Consider the following 24,519-nt stretch of genomic DNA (forward strand, 5'->3'; position numbering starts at 1 on the left):
AAGTACAGCTGTGGACACGCCCACCTGGGGCCCCTTCCCTTCTCACCCATTACAAGCCCATCATTGGCTATTGGGGGAGGTCAACACGAACATATATGATCAGAGTCCAGTAGCACCTTTAAGACCAGTGAAGATTTAGTCTTAAAGGTGCTACTGGACTCTGATTTTATTGTGCTACTTTGGACCAACACGGCTACCTATTTGAATCTATGGACATATACGGTTATATCGCCTGATAAATATTTGACAAATTTAAACAAATGTATAAAAATAATTAACTCCCAGTCATTCTAGGGCTATCACCAACCCCTGCCCTACATGATATGAGCTGTCTCCTGGCCATGATTCCCTTCGCTTTTTCAGCCTTTTGACCAGGGGTAGTCAAACTGCGGCCCTCCAGATGTCCATGGACTACAATTCCCAGGAGCCCCTGCCAGCATTCGCTGGCAGGGGCTTCTGAGAATTGTAGTCCATGGACATCTGGAGGGCCGCAGTTTGACTACCCCTGCTTTTGACTATGTAGGAACCCTTGAAATGATTTTTCAGGCTACCAACAGCCCCGGAAGTGATGTCAGCTGGCCACACCTCCCTGCCACACCCCTTGGCAGTGACTTGCCCCTGGAAGTGACATCACCCGTAGGAACAGGCAGGTTCAAGGACTGAGGGGAGGTGACCGGAGGTGGTTTAAGCCGGGCGTAGGCATGCCAGCTCTACTCCCACCCAGGCACGGAAACCACAAAATCGTTCGTTCATGCTTGGGAGAGGAGAGGAGCAACACAGAAAGGAGAGAGTTCCCCATTTTGCAAAGAAGTCCATTAAGGCAGCTCCCCCAGACCCCTGGCCAGGAACCCTCGTTCCGGACGGTTAGGCGACTCTAGTCCCCCTTCAAATTAACAAATGTAATTGTTTTCCAAAGATACATTTTCCCATACACATCCATCATACACTGTAACCAAAAAAAAAAAAAAGCAGTGTACATGAAAATAAGAAAATAAATTAAATCCGTAGCAGAGGGAGAGAGGCGTAGGTGCCCCGGCTGCAGCAGAGCTGGAAGCTGCCCGCGATAACAAGAAAATTGAGTCTTTTTTTTTTTCGTGTGTCGTGGGGGTTGGGGTGTGGTTTCTTTTTAATCAGAGTGACGGCCGGTTGCCTGCTTAGCGCGGGTCCGGCATGAGCCCCGCGGAGCCCCGCGGCCCGGCTGCTCGCGACAGTTTCGGTTTGTTTGTTTTCCCGTAAAAAGTTTTGTGAAGAGCCGCTCAACATTTTTGTCTCGCTAAACGGGCGGTGCGGTCCTGTCCTGGGAGGGAGAGGAGGCATCTGGGACGAGCCGAGCACAGCATTCAGCGGGGATGTCGGATTGGTCCAGGCGGCCCCCGCCCCGCGCTATCCGTCTTCCTTGGGGGGCGTGTACCAGCCTGCAAACGGAGGGCAGCAGATGGGGTTAGGGGGTAGGGGAGAGGAGCGTCGTTCATGCACAAACCACACAGGGAGTCACTACCAGAAGTCTTAAAAGGCTACCCTTCCTCTCCCTACGACAGACTTGATGTGAGGTTGGTGGGGCTGAAAGAGCTCTTAAGAGAACTGCTGCATCAGAACAGCTCTAACAGGACTGTGACTAGCCCGAAGTCACCCAGCTGGCTGCTGTGCAAGAGTGGGGGATCAAACTCAACTCTCCAGGTTAGAAGCTGCCACTCTTAACCGCTACACTAAGATTAAGGGGTATCCATGTGACAGAGCGGAGGTCCTCAAACCTTTTGAGCCTGTTGTCCCCTCTAGAATTTTGGCACTGCTTGGGGGATACAGGTACAAAACGACTGAGGTTGGAACAATGCAAGTATAAGTTCATAATGAACAAAAAAAAAATCGAGCCTGAAGCCGGCTGCTGGGACAAAATTGAAAAAAGAAAGCAGTGGTAGAAGCACCAGCAAATCAATACAGGCATTATGAAGCACACAGTCTGGATGCCAGCCTCCAGGTGGGACCTTGGGATGCCCTGGAATTACAACTCATCCCTAGACCTCAGAGGTCAGTTCCCCTGGATGAAAGGTCTTCTCATAAGAACATCAGGAGAACCCAACTGGGTCAGACCAGGGAGGGTCCCTCCAGTCCAGCCTCCAGCCTCACCCAGGGGCCAGCCAGTCCCTCTGCAGGGCCAGCCACAGGGCAGGGAGGCCGAGGCCTTCCCCTCACAAGGACACAGGAGAGCCCTGCTGGGTCAGACCAGGGAGGGTCCCTCCAGTCCAGCCTCCAGCCTCACCCAGGGGCCAGCCAGTCCCTCTGCAGGGCCAGCCACAGGGCAGGGAGGCCGAGGCCTTCCCCTCATAAGGACACAGGAGAGCCCTGCTGGGTGAGACCAGGGAGGGTCCCTCCAGTCCAGCCTCCTGCCTCACCCAGGGGCCAGCCAGTCCCTCTGCAGGGCCAGCCACAGGGCAGGGAGGCCGAGGCCTTCCCCTCATAAGGACACAGGAGAGCCCTGCTGGGTCAGACCAGGGAGGGTCCCTCCAGTCCAGCCTCCTGCCTCACACAGGGGCCAGCCAGTCTCTCTGCAGGGCCAGCAACAGGGCAGGGAGGCCGAGGCCTTCCCCTCCTAAGGACACAGGAGAGCCCTGCTGGGTGAGACCAGGGAGGGTCCCTCCAGTCCAGCCTCCTGCCTCACACAGGGGCCAACCAGTCCCTCTGCAGGGCCAGCAACAGGGCAGGGAGGCCGAGGCCTTCCCCTCATAAGGACACAGGAGAGCCCTGCTGGGTCAGACCAGGGAGGGTCCCTCCAGGCCAGCCTCCTGCCTCACCCAGGGGCCAGCCAGTCCCTCTGCAGGGCCAGCAACAGGGCAGGGAGGCCGTGGCCTTCCCCTCATAAGAACATCAGGAGAGCCCTGCTGGGTCAGACCAGGGAGGGCCCATCCAGTCCAGCCTCCTGCCTCACACCGTGGCCTTAACCAGTTCCTCTGGAGGACCAGACACAAGACATCCATCCCCTGATGTTGCCTCCTGGCTCTGGGATTCATGAACTTATTGCTTCTGCTTGTGGAGGTTGCCCTCCACCCCCACGGCTACTAGCCATTGACAGACCCATCCTCCATGATTCTATCTAATCCTGTGGCCATCATGGGAGCGAGTACCACTCTCTGTAGTCTGTCCTTTGTCCGTCCTGAACATACTGCCCATCAGTTTTTTGGGGGGAGGGATAAAAAGTCCTCTTTGGTCCATTCTCTCTCCCCCATGAATGCATTTATATACCCCTTTCATGTCCCCTCCCCCCTGTCCTTTCTAAACTGAAAAGTCTTCCAACTTCTGCAGAAGGGGAGAGTGAAATCTAACTGGGAAACTCCTTCCGCTGCCCTTTCGGAGGGCTTCCTTTCCTGCTCCCACCCTCCCGTTCCTGGTCCTTACCGTTCTTCTCGTGGATCTGGACCAGGGACTTGTACGACTGCTGCGCTCTCGTCAGGCTGTACTGGTTCTGCGGGGAAGATCGGGTCAGCTTTTGACTCACAGGAAGGACTGGTTCAGCACCCCTACTCCGGCCCCTGGAAACGGCACTTTAGGCCACCTGTTCAATGCTAGGGCTCCCACCTGTCCATCTAAAGAGCCTTGATGGAAGAAACCTATCCCCACCCAAAAGCAGTCCTACAAACAGGTCACCCCCAGAAGCCCCCCCTCCCAACAATGAAGTTACTCTATTGTTATTATTGTTATAATTTAATTTGTATACTGCCGTTCTCAGTCTCGCCAAACAAAGAAGTAGAGTTGGTTCTTATATGCCCCTTTTGTCTACCAGGAGGCTCAAAGCAGCTTACATTCACCTTCCCTTTCCTCTCCCCACAACAGACACCCTGTGGGGTGGGTGAGGCTGAGAGAGCCCTGATATCACTGCCGGGTCAGAATAACTTTATCAGTGTCATGGGGAGCCCAAGGTCACCCAGCTGGCTGCATGTGGGGGAGCGCAGAATCGAACCTGGCATGCCAGATTAGAAGTCCGCACTCCTAACCACTACACCAAACTGGCTCTCACTACACCAAAGAGTTAGTTCTTATATGCCACTTTCTCTACCCGAACGAATCTCAAAGCGGCATCTGCAGAGGTAGGTCTCAGCAAGATGGGGATCTCTCCTTGCCAAAGTGTGGCATGTGTACGCAGTTGCTGGGCATTTTATTTACTTCTCCATGTGTGTGTGTAACACATCACATCCCTGTCTTCTTTGGGAGACTCCCAGGGGATGGACTGGAAGTCTTCAAGCAAAGGTTGGAGACACACTTTTCTTGGATGCTTTAGGATGCTTTGGGCTGATCCTGCGTTGAGCAGGGGGTTGGACTAGATGGCCTGTATGGCCCCTTCCAACTCTATGATTCTGTGATTCTATGATTCTATTGAGCAGGGGGTTGGACTAGATGGCCTGTGTGGCCCCTTCCAACTCTATGATTCTATGACTAGAACCAGGAAGCGCTTTCACGGACTGCTTTTCGTGACTTTTCATCTTGCCGTGCCCTACCCCTGAAGATGCTTGCCAGTTACTGGCGAAACGTCAGCTGACTCCAGCCCTGAAAGCCTCTGACACTTCATAGGGCAGTTGTGGGGTGTGTGTTTGTGTGTTTTTAAGAATCTGGCATGGGTGCCGAGCATTGTGGCAGTGGGTGTTTAAGGAAAAGACAGAGGTTGGAAATGCCTAACTTGTCCTGGCCAGGCTGGATTCCGGGGATTTTTGGTTGGTGGAGAGGGATCATTCTATGATTCTATACGTCTTAACCGTCCCAAGGCCGAGCAAAACGTAAGTCAACAAAAATACTGTCCCATCCGACCAGAAGTCAGTGACTGCTGGTGACATCAGAAAAGAAAAAGGACTCCAGGACCTTCACCCAACCAAAAGAGGCTGCCACTGGAAATCTTAGGACCAGCGTCCCCTCTAAGCAGCTGCTCATTTATTATTATTATTATTATTATTATTATTATTATTATTATTATTATTTGATTTGTCTACCAGCCTTTAAAGCAGGCTCAGGGTGGTAAACCACAGGATTAATCGCAGAATACAATTAAAAAAAAAACCAGCATTGTAACCTTGATAAAAACCACCTTCCTCAAACGAGCAGCAACATCATCAATTAATATATTTCTAGCCCGATCTCTGCTCAGTGATGTTTCTGTTGGGGAGGGGAGGCTCCAAGGTTAACTCAGGAAGGGGTCTTGCGCTGCTGTTGCCCATTTTAAGATCAGAGCCCTTATATTCTGCCCAGGGTGTGAACTGCTCCGCTCAGGCAGGGGTGAAAAATTCAAAGGAACACTGACGGCTGATTCCAAAGCGAGAAGAGGCAGCGCCCTGGACGGTCCCGGCTATCTGCTGTGCCAGTGAGATTGGGAGGTGTTCAGTTGTGGGGCAAACAGCTCAGTGGGTTGCTCAGATAAGGAAACAGGGGCCCATGAGAATAAGCGTGTTTGGAGGGGGAAGAAGCCCACTTTCCCCTGCACTTGGCCCCTGAGCTGAGATGCATCTCCTTACCCCAATCTCTGGGGCTTCTGGCCTCCATGAATCGCCAGCTGCTGACACAGGCAGTAGGTGCACTCCAGGGAGGGGGGGTTGGTTGTGTTATGTGTGGGGGAATTTCAACTCCTAGTGTAATGTTGGCCAGTTTTTTCTGCAAGCCTCGGGGAGGTGATCGAACTACTTTGTTTTCTGCTAGCGTGGCCCTGATCTGCAGTTTTAAGTATCCACAGATGGGCCCACGCTTGACTATTAGAATACAGAAAAAGAAGTGCTATTTTTATATGCTGCTTTTCTCTACCAGGAGGAGTCTCAAAACATCTTACAATCGCCTTTCCTTCATCTCCCCACGATAGACAGCCTGTGGGGCAGGTGGGGCTGAGAGAGCTCTGGAAGAACTGCTCTGTGAGAACAAATCTATCAGTACTGTGACTTGCCCGAGGTCAACCAGCTGGCTGCACGTGGGGGAGCGGGGAATCAAACCTGGCTTGACAGATTAGAAGCCACCACTTCGAACCACTACACCAAGCTGGCTCTTGACAGGACTTTTCAGATATAAGAGAGGACTATTGGGCGTTTTTTGTATGCATCACTTCATTTCTACTACAATGTTTTTTTTCTCCATGAGCCCCACATTTCGTGCTTACGACAGCTTTTGGTTGCTGCTGGTGGCCTGCTTTGTTTCCCTTCTATGATTCTAGTCTTACTACGCTGCTCACTAGAAGTGTTGGCCTGAACAGATTTTTGTGTTTTTACTAGCAGAAATATCCATTGTAAGAAAAACACAGCGGACGTTAGCCTCCCCTCCCCTCTCCAGGCAGCCACAATGAGGCCTGGTAAGGCTGTGGCGGTGCTGCTTGGGGTGGGGGTAGCGCTGGCAGGGGGCTCTCCCCCTTTCTCCCAGCCCATGCAGCCCTGACAAGGCCTGGGGAGGCCACAGTGGGGCTGACTGGGGCGGGGGCAGCACACAGCCTCCCTCCCTCCCCACCCGGCCTGCAGTTCATCCCAGCTCCTGCCTGCCCCCCCCCCTCCACCACAGTCCGAGGCCCCCCCCACCCCTCCCTCTCACCTCGCTCGCTGGCTGGCTGGCTCACCTGTGATACTTCTTCCACATGGAAGAAGTTGGAGCGGGGTGCAGCCAGCGGCAGGACAGCCTACCTGATTGGCCATTCGTTGGACGGACAGCCAATCAAATAGGCGACGAGACCCAACTCCTCCCACCACCCAAGCCCCATTTTATTTAAGTTACAGAAGAACATTTTGCCCTGCACCTCAGTGGGCAAGGCAGATGAATCATGGATTATATATCTAGATTTAAAAATCTTACTTTGTTGGCGCCAAACTGGACCCTGGCTTTGCCTTTCACCAGCGTTGCGCTGATCTGCATGATCACAGATTCCACGGAATAGGCGCTGCTCCAGCCCTAGAAAGACACAGAGGCAGTCAGCTCTGAGGGAGGAAAGCGGGAGGCCCCAAATCCAGCCCCCCTGGTCCCTTCTCCAAAGCAAGGGGAACTTGTGGCATTCGATTTCCCATTCCCTGCCTTTCGACTGAACGCTGAGAACATTAGTGCCCATGCAGAAAATGGCAAAAACCCATCCAAGTTTATTGGAATGGGCTGGCAAAACAGACAGAACAGAGGCCACGGTTCAGTGGCAGAGCATCTGCTTGGCATGCAGAAGGTCCCAGGTTCAATCCCCTGCATTGCCAGTTAAAAATTCTGGCAGCAGGTGATGTGGAAGACTTCAACCTGAGACCCTGGAGAGTGCCTGCTAGTTTGTGTTGGGTCATGGCTCAGGGACAGAGCCTCTGCTTGGCATGCTGAAGGTCCCTGGTTCAATCCACAGCAGCTCCATTTAAAGGACCAGGCAGTAGTGGATGTGAAAGTCCTACACCTGAGACCTGGGAGAATACCTGCCCGTTTGAGTAGAAGCCATGGCTCAGGGACAGAGCGTCTGCTTTGCATGCCGAAGGTCCCAGGTTCAATCCTTGGCATCTTGAATTCAAGAACCAGGCAGGTGGTATGAAAGACCTACTCTCGGGACCATGGAGAGCCGCTGCCTGTCTGAGGGTGTGGCCCAGAGGGAGAGCACCTGCTTGGCCTGCATAAGGTCCCAAGTTCAGTCCCCAGCATCTCCAGTTACAGGACCAGGAAGTAGGTGATGGAACAAGACCTCAGTCTGAGACCCTGGAGAGCTGCTGTCTGTCTGGGTGGGCAATACTGACTTTAATTGGCCGAGGGTCAGATTCAACGTAGGACATCTTCAGATTATCCAGGAACCACGCAAGATTCAGCAAAAGTTATAAGAGCACGACTTTGATCGGGTGGTCCGAAGGTTGTGATGACGGAAGGGCAGAGGAGCAGCCGTTAGGAGGAGATGGGGCACAAACCCAGAGCCACTCACCTGCTTCGTCAGGAGCTCCATGCAGATGGCTCCTCCACCCAGGACATACCTTCGAGGCAATGCAAAAGAAAGAAAGAAAGAAAGAAAGAAAAGAAGCCTGAGATGACTGCAAGGAGGCAGCAGCAGAGGTGCAAGATCAATCTTCACCTCCTTAAGATTCACCAGCCAACTCTTCCTTTGGTTGAAGGCTTCCAGGGTAAAGAGGTGACGGGAGCCTTTGAGCATGTGCAGAGTCCCTTTGCCTCGCTACTAAGCTAGCCCAGCAAGCCTCTGGGCAACTACTTGCACCTGGACGCCCTCTCCTTTTAGGAAGTTAAATGCTGCACCCTAGCCGGGTGGAGCCGTAGTCGCGGAACTCCGTGACGGAGAGCAGGCACTTACCCACCCGAGAGTACGGGAGACACGACTCTTACGAAGGGTGGGTCGAAGGGGAAATTGTCCTGGAGGGAAAAGAAGAGACGGTGGGCGTCTGGCTCAGCTCGGCCGCCCCCCCTTCCTGTCCCCCCTCCCCCATCGCCCCCTTCCCTCCCTCCCTCCCCCCCAGCTAACCTTAAAAGTGAAGTTCAGGAGAATGAAGTCCGCCCCCTCTTTCTCTTTGAGGATCTGCAGGTCGCTATGCAAAGCGCTGTCCTCGTCCACCCTGTGCAGAGATGGGGGGAGACGGAGGGAGCCTCCGTGAGTATTTAAAAGGCTGCCATGTGGAGGACGGAGCAGAGTTGCTCTCTCTTGCCCCGGAGAGACAGACCAGAACCAATGGGATGAAATTAATCCAAAATAAATTCTGTCTAAACATCCGGAAGAAGTTCCTGACAGTCAGAGCAGTTCCTCAGTGGGACAGGTTTCTTCAGGAGGTGGTGGGTTCTCCATCTTTGGAGATTTTTAAACAGGGGCTGGAGAGCCATCTGACGGAGAGGCTGATTCTGTGAAGGTTCAAGGGGGTGGCAGGTGACAGTGGATGAGCGAGAGGGTTGTGGGTGTCCTGCATAGTGCAGGGGGTTGGACTAGATGGCCCAGGAGGTCCCTTCCAACTCTAGGATTCTGATTCTATGTGAGCACAGAACTAGTTGGAGGCACTGCAGAACTCGGAGCGAGCCACAGCTGCTGCTTAGCTTGGCCACGACTCAGCCATGGGGATGGGAAAGGGCTGCTCTGCCGATCTAGTAGACCCCACTATGAGCGATACAGGGACAAAAGGGGTATTTCCACCCAGCAGGGCCCTAAGACAGACCCCCAGTCCTCAGGACTCTCCTCTGCACCTGGCAGGAAACACGAGCCCCAACTGGGGCTCTACACCTTTGGGTCGGCAACACCTTTCTGGACTGGAAGTGTATTCTCAAGTAGTGGCTGTAACCACAAATATCCCCCACGCGGGCAGCGGCAGCAGGTGGGGGCCAGGACAGAAAAAGCTCTGGTCCTTGTGCTTGTTTGGGGCCAGGGATCACCAGCCGGTTCGCGGTGGTGAAACATAACGCTCTTTGGGGGGTATGGGCAGAGAGACGGTCTCTCAGGTACACTGGGCCCAAGCCGCACCAAAACCTTAAGCCTGATCTAGAATTCAATTGGGAGCCAGCTGAGTTGTTGAAGTATATGTTAGTTGCCTTTCTGCCTTGGGGAACTCAAGGTGGCTTACCACATAAAGAAAACAATTCTAAATGCACCTAAAAGAGTGCCATTTAAAGACCCCAGTCAGGACTGCCAATAAACGAACACTAAAACACGGTCCTAAATTGAAAAAAAAACCACCCGTTTTGAGCTGCCTCCTGGGGGGGGGGACTTTATGGCAGGGTCTGAGCTTTCGTGAGCCACTGCTCACTTCTTCATATATAACTGGAGTGTGAGGAAGAGAAAGCCACGGCGAAGCCTCTCGGGAAGGAGGGAGCCTGTCGCCCTCCTCTCAGTCTGGGAGAAAGTGGCAGGTCCAGCCGAGAAGTGAGCGGTGACTCATGAAAGCTCCTCCCCGACCACAAATCTTTAGCAGGGGTAATCAAACTGCGGCCCTCCAGATGTCCATGGACTACAATTCCCAGGAGCCCTTGCCAGCATTCGCCAGCGAATGCTGGCAAGGGCTCCTGGGAATTGTAGTCCATGGACATCTGGAGCGCCGCAGTTTGACTACCCCTGGTCTTTAGGGTGCTGCTGGACTCCTACTGGATGTATCTGAAGGAGGGCACAGTGACTCACAAAACCACCTCCCTTCCCCACCCACCAGTTTTCTATTCTTGACAGTGCTGCCGGATTCTTGCTCTTTTCTGTAGCTGCAGGCAGCCTAATGTGGCTCCCCCACCTTGATCTATCTGAAGTGCGCAGGGACTCCGAAAAGCTCCTCCCTTGCCTGAAATTCTCTTAGTCCTGAAGGTGTTGCTGGACTCTGGCTCTTTTCTGCAGCTGCAGGCAGACTAACACAGGTTGGATCTCTTCTGCCTCCTGAAGTTTGAGTGAGGGGGCCAGGCGTACCCCCCCCTCCCGGGGAAGATGCTCCATAATTACGAGGCTGCCGCCAAAAAGGCTCTGTCTCATCGGCCCACCAGACGGGCTTCTTTGATTGGTGGGACAGTCAGGAAAACCCCTCCCCCGGATCCAAAGGAACGTACGGGAGGTCTGATCCTTCCGCTCAAGCACCTGACCATTTGTCCCCAGCTTAAATGCCTCATCACTCTCCCCCCACAACTGTCCTGCTTTGCAGTTCACAGAGTTTCACCCGTGTGGAGATGCAGCCGAAGACTCACTTCAGGAGTTTGACGTTCCAGTCGTACAAGCTGTCGTTCACTAGTTCAACTGCATAGTTTCCTGCGGATGATCAAGGGAGGAGTTTGGCATCGTACGGGAGAACAAAGACGTGCTGAGACGGACTGCGAAAAGACCCCGCACCCCTCCGCTTTCGCCCGCCCTGAGCGTCTTGCCGGACGAATCACGGCTTGGCTTCCGCCCGCCCTCCGTCCTGCCGATCCGGAGCTTTCCGCCTGGGTCCCCGCCCGATACTCACCCCCTTTGAAACTTGCTGATCGGTAAATATCCCTGAGCTCCTTCATTAGCCGGTCGGTGGCCTGCACGGACCCAGACACTGCCCCCTGCGAGGGATTGGAGAGGAATCTCGCTGTTACGTCCGTCGTGCCAGCCAAGCCACTTGGCGAGCGGAAGTCCCGCGGAACACACCGGCCCTCCCACCCGACAAGCCATTTCCGGAGGGCAGGCAAGTGTGTATTCCGGGCCCCCTCCCCGCAGTACTGTGCTGATTGTGGGGAAATTGCAGCTCGGGAATGTTATGAGGCCTCTTCAGTTTGACATTTTCAGTGGGACTCACGCACGGAGAGCCGCGTCCCTGATGAGCGGTAGGGGAAAGTGCCCTAACGTCGCAGCCGGATTCTGGAAACCCTGCAGGGCAGGCTTTCTCAACCAGGGTTTCTCCAACGGGTGGGAGTTAATTAATTTTTTATATTTTTAAAAAATGTGTTAAAGCGTTTATAGCAGGGGTAGTCAAACTGCGGCCCTCCAGATGTCCATGGACTACAATTCCCATGAGCCCCGGTCAGCAAACACTGGCAGAGGCTCATGGGAATTGTAGTCCATGGACATCTGGAGGGCCACAGTTTGACTACCCCTGGTTTATAGGGTGATATGATCATTTTATTATTTCAATTTATTGCCTGCCTTCCCCCAAAGGCTTGAGGCGGGCTACAAGGTGTATTATATATATATGTAAGTCGAGCCACCCAAAATGGTCAATGAGGGGGGGGAAGGGGAGGGGCCCCAGGTGGGCATGTCCACAGCTCTGTTTCCCAACCCTGTTCTGCACCATCGAGCCACTTCTGCGGTTTCTTGAAGCCTGAAGAATATTTGAGGGGTTTCTCAGTGGTAAAAGAGCTGAGAAAGGCTGCTGCAGGGTTTACAATGCAAGGGATGAGCGGATGTGGTCGCCTGCCTCTGCCCAGCAATCCCAGGTCTTCCTTGGTGGTCTCCCATGCAAGGACTAACCAGGACCGGCCCAGCTTAGTTTCCGAGATATGACAGGATCGGGCTAGCTTGGGCCATCCAGATCATAGACCTGTGCTGCCTTGGAAGAGAGGGAAATGCCTCAATGGAGAACAACATAATTTCCCTGCCTGCAGAAACCTAGGAAATCGTCGAAGAGGCTTCATTTTTTTCACGTGCCTGTCAATTTGGAAGTCTGGGCCTTTCCAAACAAGCACCCCCCATGCCCCCAATGGCCTACAGAGGCAGCATTGTCTAGCACAAGGGCTGCAGTGTGTCAGAACAGCCTCTAACCAGCTTTCAAAAGTTCTGTGAGAGATTTTACTTTTTTTTGTTACAATATTTGTGATCCCTCCTTTCCTTTTCGCTCAAGGCAGTATTGAAATGTCACGGTTTGAAAGCCAAAGTAAAAAATACAGGCCTCCAATCCCTCCCACACCCCCTCCTCAAACTCAGTAAAAGTTGTCTTGCTATACACAGCCAATCAAAACAGACTCATGGATGCTTTCGGGGTTGGACTAGATGGCCTGGATGGCCCCTTCCCACTCTAGGATTCTAGGACTCTAGTTCAGCAGTGGAATGGGCTGCCTAAAGAGGTGGGGAGCCTCCCCCTGTCCTGGTGAACTTCAAGCAGAGGCTGGACAGATCCTTATCCTGGATGCTTGAGTCTGATCCTGCACTGAGCAGGGGGTGGGACTAGATGGCCTTCCAACTCTATGATTCTATGAACAAAATGTTCTATGAAAGTTTCTACTGAGAGCAACTGACAGCATGACTGAACAGAGGGACTCATGCATTTGTGGCAGAGTCTACAAACAAGTGTGAGATGGATTTATTTTTTTTAAATGCTCGGCAGCTGCTCAGACCCTAGCGTTTTGTACCCCGCAGGTCACAAATGGGGGCTCCTGGGGCCTGAACCAATATCATCAGTACCAGTTAAGTGAAGAAGCGCTTTCTCCGGTCCATCCAGCCCAACAAGTGATAGTGAGGGTTTAGAATTACATTTCAGGGGGCAAAATTTCCGCCTGCTTTCCCCAGCCCCTGCCCAGATTTCTACAAACTTCCTTCACGTCCCTTTCGGCAGAGGGGAAAGCTCGGGTGCTTTGGACGCAGCCCCCCTCCCTGTTTCCATCCCCCCGATCCCCCTTTCCCCGCCTGACCCTCCCGCCGGGCGACACGTACATTTAAGTAATCTTGCCTCTGGTTCTTTTTGATTTTCTCGAGGATGGCCAGGTTCTCCTTGCCGATGCCGTCGTCCTCCGCCTTCTTCCCTTCCGCCGGCTCCTCCTCCTTCATCTCGTAGTGATCCAGCTCCTCCGTGTCCTGGCGAAAGAAGACAGAGGGAAAGAGCCGCCTTGTGAGGGCCTCAGGGCAGAGACAGCCTCTCCCCCAACGCTTCGCCCTGGGAAAGCTCCCACTCTCTGGGCTTTCTATGCAACTACGGCAGAGGAATATACTGCTTGAAAAGGGGATTAGATGGATTCATGGAGGACAAGTCTATCAGTAGCCATGGTTATTAAAGAGAAGCTTTTACATTCAGAGATACTAAAACTCTGAATCCCAGAGCCAGGATGCAACAGCGGGGAAGGCCTTGACCTCTCTGCACTGCTGTTGGCCTTCCAGAGACACTAGCCGACCACTGTGTGAGGCACAAAGCTGGACTAGGATTACTGGTTTAACCCAGCAGGGCTCTTCTGATGTTTTTATGAGGGGAAGGCCTCGGCCTCCCTGCCCTGTTGCTGGCCCTTCAGAAGAGCTGGCTGGCCACTGTGGGAGATGGGAGGCTAGACAGGAGGGACCCTCCCTGGTCTGACCCAGCAGGGCTCTCCTGTGTCCTTATGAGGGGAAGGCCTCGGCCTCCCTGCCCTGTTGCTGGCCCTGCAGAGGGACTGGCTGGCCCCTGTGTGAGGCAGGAGGCTGGACTGGAGGGACCCTCCCTGGTCTGACCCAGCAGGGCTCTCCTGTGTCCTTATGAGGGGAAGGCCTCGGCCTCCCTGCCCTGTTGCTGGCCCTGCAGAGGGACTGGCTGGCTCCTGGGTGAGGCAGGAGGCTGGACTGGAGGGACCCTCCCTGGTCTGACCCAGCAGGGCTCTCCTGTGTCCTTATGAGGGGAAGGCCTCGGCCTCCCTGCCCTGTTGCTGGCCCTGCAGAGGGACTGGCTGGCCCCTGGGTGAGGCAGGAGGCTGGACTGGAGGGACCCTCCCTGGTCTGACCCAGCAGGGCTCTCCTGTGTCCTTATGAGGGGAAGGCCTCGGCCTCCCTGCCCTGTTGCTGGCCCTGCAGAGGGACTGGCTGGCTCCTGGGTGAGGCAGGAGGCTGGACTGGAGGGACCACTGTCAGATCCTCTTATCAGGGAAAAGCCTCAGCCTATATGCCATGTCACAGCCCCTGCAGAAGAACTGGATGGCTGCTGTGTGAGAAAGGATGCTAGATTAGATCTAGCAGGATTCTTATGTTCTTACACTTCAAGAGGGTTGCACCACATCAAAGGATTTGCAAAATCACTTGGATAAAACCATCAGAGACTGTGGTCTACACCAGGGGTAGTCAACCTGTGGTCCTCCATATGTCCATGGACTACAAATTCCCATGAGCCCCTGCCAGCAAACGCTGGCAGGGGCTCATGGGAATTGTAGTCCATGGACATCTGGAGGACCACAGGTTGACTACCCCTGGTCTACACTACCGAGTTTAGCTTGTTGAAACTAGGATCCCACCATGTGATTTCTGTATCCTTCATTGTGTCATTCTACTACTTCAGTACTGTTTTGAGATTTCTGGTTGGTTCTGCAACCCTCAGTCTAATTGCATTGTTCACTGAATGTCCAATCTGGTCAGTGGTGCTCTGTGTCATCTGCCCCGAGTCCGTCTGAGGAAGTGGGATTATAAATAATGTAAATAAAATTAAAATTCTGAGTAAGGGATTTCTGAAAAGAGGGAAGATCAGTGTGGACCAGCAGCCTTCCGCTGGGAGATTTCTGTGTCTTGAAACACCCCAAGGGGACCCATACCTCTGGCATCTCCTCATCTTCTTCTTCAGAGGATACTTCTTCCTGGGTGCTCTGAACAAAGACAGAAGACAGACAGAAGTCAGACTCAGGGCTCCCCACAACGCTGTTTCTGCTGCCCTTCGTGCAAGGTTGCCAGGTGCTTACCCAGCAATGGTGCCTGCCTCTTCAAGAGCATAAATCCAGCAAGAGAGTCACGTGCAGGGAATGGCTTCTCCTGTTCTGCTATTTCCTTTTCTCATCCTTTCCCAAGATCCTTCAGTGCCCACCTCGGCAGTGTATGTTAATCCTTGACAACTGGAGTTGCTGGCACCCAGAGAAAAACTGACGGGGCCAGGGGGTTGGAGAGCTGCGCTGCCATGTCACCAGCAGGATCTTGTCCCTGTATCCAACTGGCAAGTGAGGGCATGTCGCTCTAGGATTCAGTGGAGACTCTATGATTTCACCACCGATTCCCTCCCAAATCCTAGAGCGGTGTGATGTCACTTCTGGGTTTCAACCAGAAATGACATCAGGCTGTTGATTTGACAGCAATTTTCCTCTTACTTCCCCAGACACGTTTCTGCCGGCAGAACGTCATCCACTTCCCAATTCTACAGCCTACACCAGGGGTAGTCAAACTGCGGCCCTCCAGATGTCCATGAACTACAATTCCCAGAAGCCCCTGCCAGCATTCGCTGGCAGGGGCTCCTGGGAATTGTAGTCCATGGACATCTGGAGGGCCGCAGTTTGACTACCCCTGGCCTACACAAATGCAGTGTGAAAAGTCTTGCCCGGCCCTATTCATGTGAGATTGTTTGGGGCTCGGTGGCAGAGCCTCTGCTTGGCATGAAGAAGGTCCCAGGTTCAACTCCTGGCATCTCCAGTTAAAAAGGACCAGGTAGGAGGTGATGGGAAAGACCTACACCTGGGACCCTGGACAGCAGTTGCCAGGCTGAGCAGGCAACGCTGACCTTGATGAACTAAGGGTCAGATTCAGTATCAAGCAGCTTCGTGTGTGTTCACGTCTAACTAGAAACTGCAAACACCAAGCCTGAGAACTCATGCAGAGGATCTTAAGAGTGTCATAAGAATCATAGAGTGGGAAGGGGCCAGACAGGCCGTCTAGTCCAACCCCCTGCTCAATACAGGATCATAGAATCAGAGTGGGAAGGGGCCAGACAGGCCGTCTAGTCCAACCCCCTGCTCAATACAGGATCATAGAATCATAGAGTGGGAAGGGGCCAGACAGGCCGTCTAGTCCAACCCCCTGCTCAATACAGGATCATAGAATCATAGAGTGGGAAGGGGCCAGACAGGCCGTCTAGTCCAACCCCCTGCTCAATACAGGATCAGCCCAAAGCATCCAGGATAAGCATCTGTCCAGCTGCTGCATAAAGACCGCCAGTGAAGGGGAGCTCAGCACCTCCTTAGGCAGCCCGTTCCACTGCTGGACAAGATTAATAGAATCCTAGAATGAGAAGAGACCCTAAAGGCCATCTAGTCCCATCCTCTGCTCAATGCACTGCTGAACTACTTGTTTCTGGATATCTAGCCGGTACTGTTCTACATGTAGTTTAAAGCCAATGCTGCAGGTCCTCTCCTCCGCTGCCAACAGGAACCGCTCCCTGCCCTCCTCCCATTGGCCCTGCTTTGCATTTGGATGGGAGGCCACAGACAAAACCCAGGGTTGCTACGCAGAGGCCAACAAGGGCAGGCCACCTGTCGGTCTCTTGCCCTGAATGCCCTGCAGGGTCACAGTAAGTCAGCTGTAACTTGACAGCACCTTATGAGTCTACCAAGAGAATATGAAAAATACAGGCCTGACGCAGGCCTCGGATGTCCAGGTGCTTCCAACAGAAGATAATAGTGTGCATACTGGACAGCGCTATCCTAAGAACACCTTTCATGGAAGGAAGTCTCCCTGGATAGCATGGGGCTTGCTCCCTGCACCTCTCAGCTATTAACCGAACGGTCTGTTTAGCCTACAGAGGAGACGACTGAGAGGGGATCTGATAACCATCTTCAAGTATTTAAAAGGCATTTAAAATGGAGGATGGAGCAGAGTTGTTCTCTCTTGCCTCAGAGGGACAGACCAGAACCAATGGGATGAAATTAATTAAAAAAAAATTCCATCTGAACATCTAGAAGAAGTTCCTAACAGTTAAAGCGGTTTCTCAGTGGAACAGGCTTCCTCAGGAGGTGATGGGTTCTCCATCTTTGGAGATTTTTAAACAGAGGCTGGAGAGCCATCTGACGGAGAGGCTGATTCTGTGAAGGTTCAAGGGGGTGGCAAGTGACAGTGGAGGAGCGAGAGGGTTGTGAGCGTCCTGCTTAGTGCAGGAGGTTGGACTAGAATCAGGGGTAGTCAACCTGTGGTCCTCCAGATGTTCATGGACTACAATTCCCATGAGTCCCTGCCAGCAAATGCTGGCAGGGGCTCATGAGAATTGTAGTCCATGAACATCTGGAGGACCACAGGTTGACTACTCCTGGACTAAATGACCCAAGAGGTCCCTTCCAACTCTATTATTCTATGAATTTTTTAAGTGTTCACTGCTTCACAGATCACATCCTAAGTTACCTAACTCTTGGTACCAAAAGGAGCAATCAAATTCTAGCCTGTTACAATCACTGCTTGCTTGCTTGCTTATTTATTTAATGTTTGGATTGATTCCCTGCCGCTCCAAGCTGACTGGCTGGCAGCGGGTCAGTCAGTGTCAAAAAAATACAGTGCACTTCAGAGTCAAAAGCCACAAAAACAGCAAAACCCCTTAATTAATTTCAATCCCCACCAAGATAGCGGATATAATCGCAGGGCTGCCCTCTGCCTCCAGAGTCTTCCTTAGAGCTCAACACGAGACAATATTCCAGATCGCTTGGCTTTGTGCCCAGAACTCCAAGCCTAGCCCCCGAAAGCTATAAAGCTGACCTAAAATAAAACAGGCAACAGCAGCTCTGAACTACCCCAGCTCTAAACTACCCCACCTATTGTTGACACGGGGAGTGAGTAACTCTCCAATCTGCCTTTACAATCGCCCACAGTGCAGTTAAGAAAGCAAACTTCCACGGAAAATACTGTCCTTATCTCGGGCAATGTTTGAGAGCTAATACGCTAAGGAGGCAGACTTTGGACGACGCCTGATGCGGTTCTGGCGGACCGCCTGGTGGGTGCAGAGTCAAAAGCAAGCTTAGGGTCCCTGGCCCCAAAGAGAGAAAAAAGGCCTCAACCAGGGCCTTTTCGGCCTTGGCACCAGCCTGCTGGAATGCTCTGCCTGAAGAGATCCAGGCCCTCTGGGATCTTAAAACAATTCTCAAGGTCCTGCAAGATGGAGCTCTTCTGCCAGGCCTTGTGTTTAAGGCCAGGAAAGAACATCACAAGAAGCCAGCCTCCCTGCCTGAGAGCCCATCCACCAACAGAAACCCCTCCAAGTTCTGTCCAATCCTCAAAAAGGTTCAAAACATTAGGTGACGGTTTTTTTTTAGAAGGGAGAATTAGTTGTTATACCCCGCTTTTTGCTGCCCAAAGGAGTCTCAAAGCGTCTGACAATCGCCTTCCCTTTCCTCTCCCCACAACAGGCACCCTGTGAGGGAGGTGGGGCCGAGAGAGCCCTGACATTAATGCTCTGCGAGAACAGCTCTTAACGGGACTGTGACTAGCCCAAGGTCATTCAGCTGGCTGCACGTGGAGGAGCAGAGAATCAAACCCACCTCACCCATATTGGACATTGCTGCTCTTATCCGCTACACCACACTGGTGTTAAAACTGTTTTAATGTTTAATTTATATGAGCTTGTTGTCAGCCGCCCTGAACCGACCAGGGAAGGGAAGGATACAAATACAATTTTTTAATTATTACACTGGAGGTTTGGTTAGATCCTGCAAGGCCCTTCTGAACATTATTCGGCTGTAGTGGCACACTCAGGACTGGTCCACCCAATTGGAACTCTGGATGGGATTCTCCATTCCTTGGCCAGACAACCTTGGCGGGTTAGGCCAAGAAACCAACTGGCTCGACGTTATCCAATTGGCTCCACAGGCAAGGGGGTGGGGGGAGATTTGGACCTGGATTTCCTGACTTCTAACCTCACGCACTCACTGCCACATCAGGCTCCCAGGTTTTTCAAAGGGGTGAAATCTTAAATGTACACTCTTCCTCGGCAATTCATCGAGATGGGCAGTCACGTTAGTCTGTCTGTGGTAGAAAAGAGCAATGGCCCAGCAGCACCCTTAAAGCCTAACGCGGTCTGGGCCCAGTGTATCTGAGAGACCGCCTCCCTGCCTATACCCCCAGAAGAGCTCTATGCTCTGCCACTTCCAACAGGCTGTGGATCCCTGGTCCTAAAGAGGCATGTCAGACCTCAACAAGGACCAGGGCCTTTTCAGTCCTGGCCCCCACCTGGTGGAACGAGCTCCCCGAAGAGATCAGGACCCTGCCGGAACTTCCACAATTCCGCAGGGCCTGCAAAAGGGAGCTCGACTGACCCATAGCATCTACAGGTGCCCCCCCCCCCCGACTGAGGGACCGAACCTACTGAGCGAGTGTCAAAGTTATTGTAAAAATACGGTTCTGGTTGGCATGTTGTTGTTATATTGTTATATTGATTTTGAGAGTGTTCTATGTAAATGTTTCAAAATGTTTTACGTAAACCGCCCAGAGCCGTGGGGAAGGGCGGCATAAAAATCTAAATAAATAAATAAATAGCCAAAGGTGTGCCAAGGAAGCAGCTTTCAAAAGAAGTGAACAGTGACTCACAAATGCTCATGCTCTGCCACAAATTTTGTTTGTTAAGGAGTTACTGGACTCTTGCTCACCATTTATGGCCTTTCTGAGAGTCCCTTTAGCTGCAGATCATAAAGTGGCAGGGAAGGGCCATGACCCAGCAGCAGAACGTCTGCCGGGCAGGAAGGTCACAGGCATCTCCCTGGCATCTCCAGCTAGAAGGATCATCTGGGAATGCTGTGAAAGACCTCCGCCTGAGGAGCCCCAACCAGTCTGTGGAGACAACACTGACCTCGATAGACCAGCAGCCTGGTTCAATGTAAGGCAGTGTATTTTTCACTTATGTTCATATTAAACGTCTGATGCAGAGGTCTATGTATGGCTCTTAACCACGAGGTATAGATAGAACACTGGGGCAGGGATGCTCTGTCTTCCTGGTGCTTGTGGGGGAGGGCTTCTGGAGTTCTGGCCCTGCTGCTGGACCTCCTGATGGCCCCCTGTGTTTTGGCCACTGTGGGACACAGACGATTGGACTGGATGGGCCATTAGACTGATCCAGCATGGCTTATCTTATGTTCTCGGTGTTTGGGGGCCCCAGTGGGAAGGCTTCTGGAGTTCTGGCCCCACTGGTGAACCTCCTGATGGCTCCTGGGTTTTGACCATTGTGGGACACAGGGGGATAGACTTGGATGAGCTGTTGGCCTGATCCAGCATGACTTCTCTTCATGCAACAGCCACCTGCCAAGGGCAAGTAAGGATGGCCACCAAGTGAGCAAGCACGGAAGCCGTTGTCAACTGGTTAATGTAGTGGTAGTGGTTGCTGTTTTAAATGATCCAAGTCCTAAAGGATTCAGGTGGGCACAGCACGAGCTGGCAGACTAATACCCATGTTCTCAGAGCAGTTCTCGCATAGCTCTCTTAGCTTCACCCATCTCACATTGTCTGTCGTGGGGAAAGGCAGGAAAGACGCTCGTAAGCCGCTTTGAGACATCTTCGGGTAGTCCCAATTGACTCTTCTTCTTGTGAGGATGAAGCAGGGAAGAGGGAAAGCACACACGCCACTCCCTAGCGCAAGACAAGCAGATTCTGTGCCCCTCCTAGTTAAAGAAGGTCCTCTTTCGTATGAAAACCACACTGGGATCATCATCCTTCTTGATAAGGACTTTGGGCACAACATTCTCCCTGGGTTGAAGCTAGCTCCTTTATTATTAGAATGCCCTGGAAAGTAGCCTGCTTCCTGGAAAAGTAACAAGCTCAAATGCTGCAGTACAGACACCAACTCAAGCAGTGTCCGCGGCAGCAGAACGGGCCGTGAGGATCCCTTGGGGAAGCTTACCTGCTCAGCGGGCAGAGGCTGGTCCAGCATCTCCACGTCCGGATGCTGCGGGAGGTTGTAGAGCTTGCAGAGGTCAGAAATGATCCGCTTCAGGTGTTGCAAAAGCTTTGGCAAAGAGGAGAAAGAGACAAGAAGAAAAAAAAGTCAGGCTTCCCCAACCGAAACAATGCACTCTGCAGCTGGGTATCGAAAATGAGTAGCATGCATACAGGAGGGGGGAGTGCATTTCTAACGAGTAGTGGACAAGACCTTAGGGTACTTGTGGACTGTAAACTAAATTTGAGGAGTCACTGTGATGCAGCATCAAAAAAGGCTAATGCAGTAGAGGAGCAACAAAAGAGACATAACATCCCAATTGCATGATGTCACAGTCTTGACAAACTGTAGCTGGCGTGGGCACAGAAGAGAGCAACAAGGATGATCTGGGGCCTGGAGGCCAAGCCCTACAAGGAAGGTCTGAGGGACATGGGCATGTTCAGCCTGGAGGAGCCTGAGAGGGGACAGGATGACTCTCTTGAAGTATCTGAAAAGTTGTCACTTACAGGAGGGCAGCGAGAGGGTCCTGTTGCCAGCAGAGGACAGAACCCACAGTAATGGGTGTAAACTATGGGTGGAAAGTTACCAGCTGGATATCAGGAGGAATTTTTTTACAGTAAGAATAGTTCAACAGGGGAATAGGCTGCCTAGGGAAGTGAGCAGCTCCCCAATTCTGGCTGTTTTCAAGTTGTGGCTGAATGAATCCTTATCATTGATGCTTTAGACTGAGCCTGCCTTGAGCAGGGGGTTGAACTAGATGACCTCTATGGCCCCTTCCAACTCTATGATTTACTCCTTCGGCATCTAGATCTTTTCTCCAGGTCTCACCAACGTGTTTCCTTTCTTCACGTCGGCTAGCCTCTCTAGGATCGCCGCTAAGTTGGGATCGTCCGATTCCACAGACCATATCGGAGGGACAGCCGGATAAGACTCCTGGAAAAACAGAAGGTCAAGAGGTCACGTCTCAAGTTGGGATGGGTCAGAAGGATCATTCCCTCTCTCCCCGCAGACATAAGAAGCATGACATCTGGATATGAAGCAGTGCCCCCCAAACATCTAGCTGCTCCCTCACTGGAGGCTCCTGCATCCCTGTGGGCAGAACAAGAGATGTGCATGTTCTCCAGGCGGAGCTGGCTAGGCACACGGGGAAAGCTGCTGCTAGGAATGATGGGCCGCTGGTCTGGTTCGGCAGGGCTCTCCTCACATTATTAATGCCTCAACTAGGAGCAGCAGGCAGAACCTGAACCCTGACCTCTCCCTTGTCCTAATTTGCATTTTGTGAGATGGGACAGACGGCGCCCGTTCCTTCCTCTTCCCAAAAAGAGTTGGAGCTAAGTGACTGGATCACAGCCCCCCAGCGAAGTGCACAGATTTGAACTCAGGTCTCTCCCTCCTGATCGGAGAGCCCAGGATTTGAACCTGCGCCCTCCCAAAGATCCTTCGACCACTATCCTCCCCCCCTACCAAAGATGAGAAGGTTTTGTCAAAAAGGGGGCGGTCCCAGCCCTTCCCCGAGGCCCCGCCCCCGGCCCAGCCTCGCCAAGCGCCTCCCCTCCGGCCCGAAGAGGCCCCGCCCCCCCGGCTCAGGCCCCGCCCCGCCCCCGCGCCCCGGCCTCCGGAGGGCCCCCCGCCCCCGCCGCTCACCGTGATGTTGCCATGGATACGGACGGGCCCGCCGCCGGCCGGGCCAGGCAGGAACTCGCAGCCCAGCTCGTCCGGGCAGGCGCGGGCGATGCGGAAGCGCTCGTGCCCGCGGTGGAAGATGGACTCGAGCAGCCGCAGCTCCCGCCTCAGCAGCGCGCGCCCCGGCCCCGCCCCCAGCCCGGCGCCAGGCCCCGCCCCGCCCGGCCCCGCGCGCTGCATCTTCCCATCGAGCGGCCCCGCGGCCCACGGGCCCCCCGCTTCCCCCCACACCGCACCAAGATGGCGGCCGGGAAGGGCCCGCAGCCGGAAGTGACGACGCATCGGGTCCCCGCCCGCCGCCTCGGCTGAAAGCGTCGCGCCAGGGACCGCCTCCCCGCCCCAGGAAGTGACGTTTCCTCTATCCCGTCAACGGAGGCGGCGAGAGGGCGGCGATGACGAGAAAGGGGGAGGGAGGCGATGACGGGGAAGGGGGCGCACGCGCGCCGAGGCAGGAAGTGACGTGCCGGGGTGGGAACTCGGGGTTGGCGCCGAGTCCCGCCCTGAAGCGGGCGGAGGCGACCGCAGAGCTCAGCCCGGCTCTATTGGTTGTTGCGCTGTGTGACGTCCAAAGGAGAACAGCCAATGGCATGGTCAGGGTGTCGCCCCGCCTCCGTCTCTTCCTGGCCAATCGCCGTCCTCGGTGCATGCCTTTACGCCAATGAGTTTCCACCGGGGGTGGTATTAGAACGTTGGGACGGCCCAGACATATGCAGCCCCGCCCTCGCGTTGGTAACGTCATGCCAAGGAGGGAATACCCCGGGAGCGCCGGAGAAGCCTTTTTGCTTCGTCATGTTGAAGGGCGGCGGGTGGGGAGGGGGAGGAGCAGGTAGACTGCCTCTGGAGAAGGGAGCTCCATCAGGGGGTCAATGTGGTCCCACACCAAAAAGCCCAGCAGTACCCTGGATTCAGAGCCGCAAGGGTATATATAAATACAAGGCTGTATATAAATACAATCAATTAGTAAAGGACTGCCTGGTATCGCATTCTCGCCTGTGCCGTCTGGCTGGTGCCTCACAGGGTGAATGAGCTTGGCTGGGGAGCCCTCTGGCATGACCTGGGAGAGGGGCTGGCTGGGGTCTGCACCCTCCTAGGAGAGTTCTTGTTTATATTGTACTTCACTGAGAAATAGAGCCAATTTGGTGTAGTGGTTCTAATCTGGCGAGCCGAATTCGAGTCTCCACCCCCCCACATGCAGCCAGCCGCTTTGAGACTCCTTCGGGTAGAAAAGCGGCATATAAGAACCAACTCTTCTTCTCCCCGAAGGAGTCTTAAAGCAGCTGACAGTCACCTTCCCTTCCTCGCCCCACAACAGGACGCCCTGTGAAGGAGGTGGGACTTGGAGAGCTCTGTCAGAACTGCTCTAATAGGACTGTGACTAGGTCCAGGTCACCCAGGTGGTGACATGCTGGAAAGATCCCATGGGAAAGGAGAAGAAGTGCTGGGGTTTTGTACCTCACTTTTTACCACTTGCGGGCTTCTCAAAGCGGCTTACAATAGCCTTCCCTTCCTTTCACCCCAATAGGTGAGATAGGTGAGGCTGAGAGTTCTCTGAGAGTTAAAAAAAAAAGGCCCAAAATCACCCAGAGGGCTGCATGCAGAGGAGGGGGGAATCAAACTTGATTCTCCAGGTTAGAGGCCACCGCTGCTGCCAGTACACCATGCTGTCTCTTTAGACTACAATTTAAATAGGCTTTCCAAGGCAAAAACACTGAACAAGCCAGCGCTTTGGGGCTCCTACATGAATGTGTAAACTGCCTTGTACTAAATCAAACCTTAATTCTTGAAGTCAGCCGGCAACAGTTCTGTAGGGTCTCAGTCACCTGTTGCCTGGTCCTTTTAACTGGAGATGCTTGGGATTGAACCTGGGACCTTCCACATTCCTACCAGAGGCTGTGCCCTTATAATA

At 53.3% G+C, this 24,519-nt stretch overlaps 1 protein-coding gene across 1 annotated transcript; it reads right to left on the reverse strand.

Annotated features, from left to right (window-relative positions):
• Window positions 1–884: 884 nt before the first annotated feature.
• UBE2Q1 (ubiquitin conjugating enzyme E2 Q1) lies at window positions 885–22,910 on the reverse strand. The gene is made up of 13 exons (XM_077321767.1): window positions 22,575–22,910; window positions 21,759–21,863; window positions 20,895–20,999; window positions 14,860–14,910; window positions 13,031–13,171; window positions 10,863–10,947; window positions 10,606–10,666; window positions 8,429–8,519; window positions 8,261–8,319; window positions 7,880–7,928; window positions 6,802–6,897; window positions 3,391–3,457; window positions 885–1,415 (listed from the first exon to the last, which is right to left on the reverse strand). The coding sequence occupies exons 1-13, from the start codon at window positions 22,893–22,895 to the stop codon at window positions 1,384–1,386; spliced, it is 1,263 nt and encodes a 420-aa protein (XP_077177882.1). The 5' UTR covers window positions 22,896–22,910; the 3' UTR covers window positions 885–1,383.
• Between the last annotated feature and the right edge of the window lie 1,609 nt (window positions 22,911–24,519).

This window comes from Paroedura picta, chromosome 1 (genome assembly GCF_049243985.1).
Source record: "Paroedura picta isolate Pp20150507F chromosome 1, Ppicta_v3.0, whole genome shotgun sequence".
Lineage (NCBI taxonomy): Eukaryota > Metazoa > Chordata > Lepidosauria > Squamata > Gekkonidae > Paroedura > Paroedura picta.

Excerpts from the sequence above, each read along its gene's own strand:
- UBE2Q1 (XM_077321767.1), bottom strand. The coding sequence starts at position 22,895 with ATGCGTCGTCACTTCCGGCTGCGGGCCCTTCCCGGCCGCCATCTTGGT. Across the intron at positions 21,000-21,758 it reads TGAAGAAAGGAAACACGTTG|CTTTTGCAACACCTGAAGCG; the intron begins GTGAGACCTGGA and ends TCTTTGCCAAAG. Across the intron at positions 3,458-6,801 it reads TCCAGTTTGGCGCCAACAAA|AACCAGTACAGCCTGACGAG; the intron begins GTAAGATTTTTA and ends TCTTCCCCGCAG.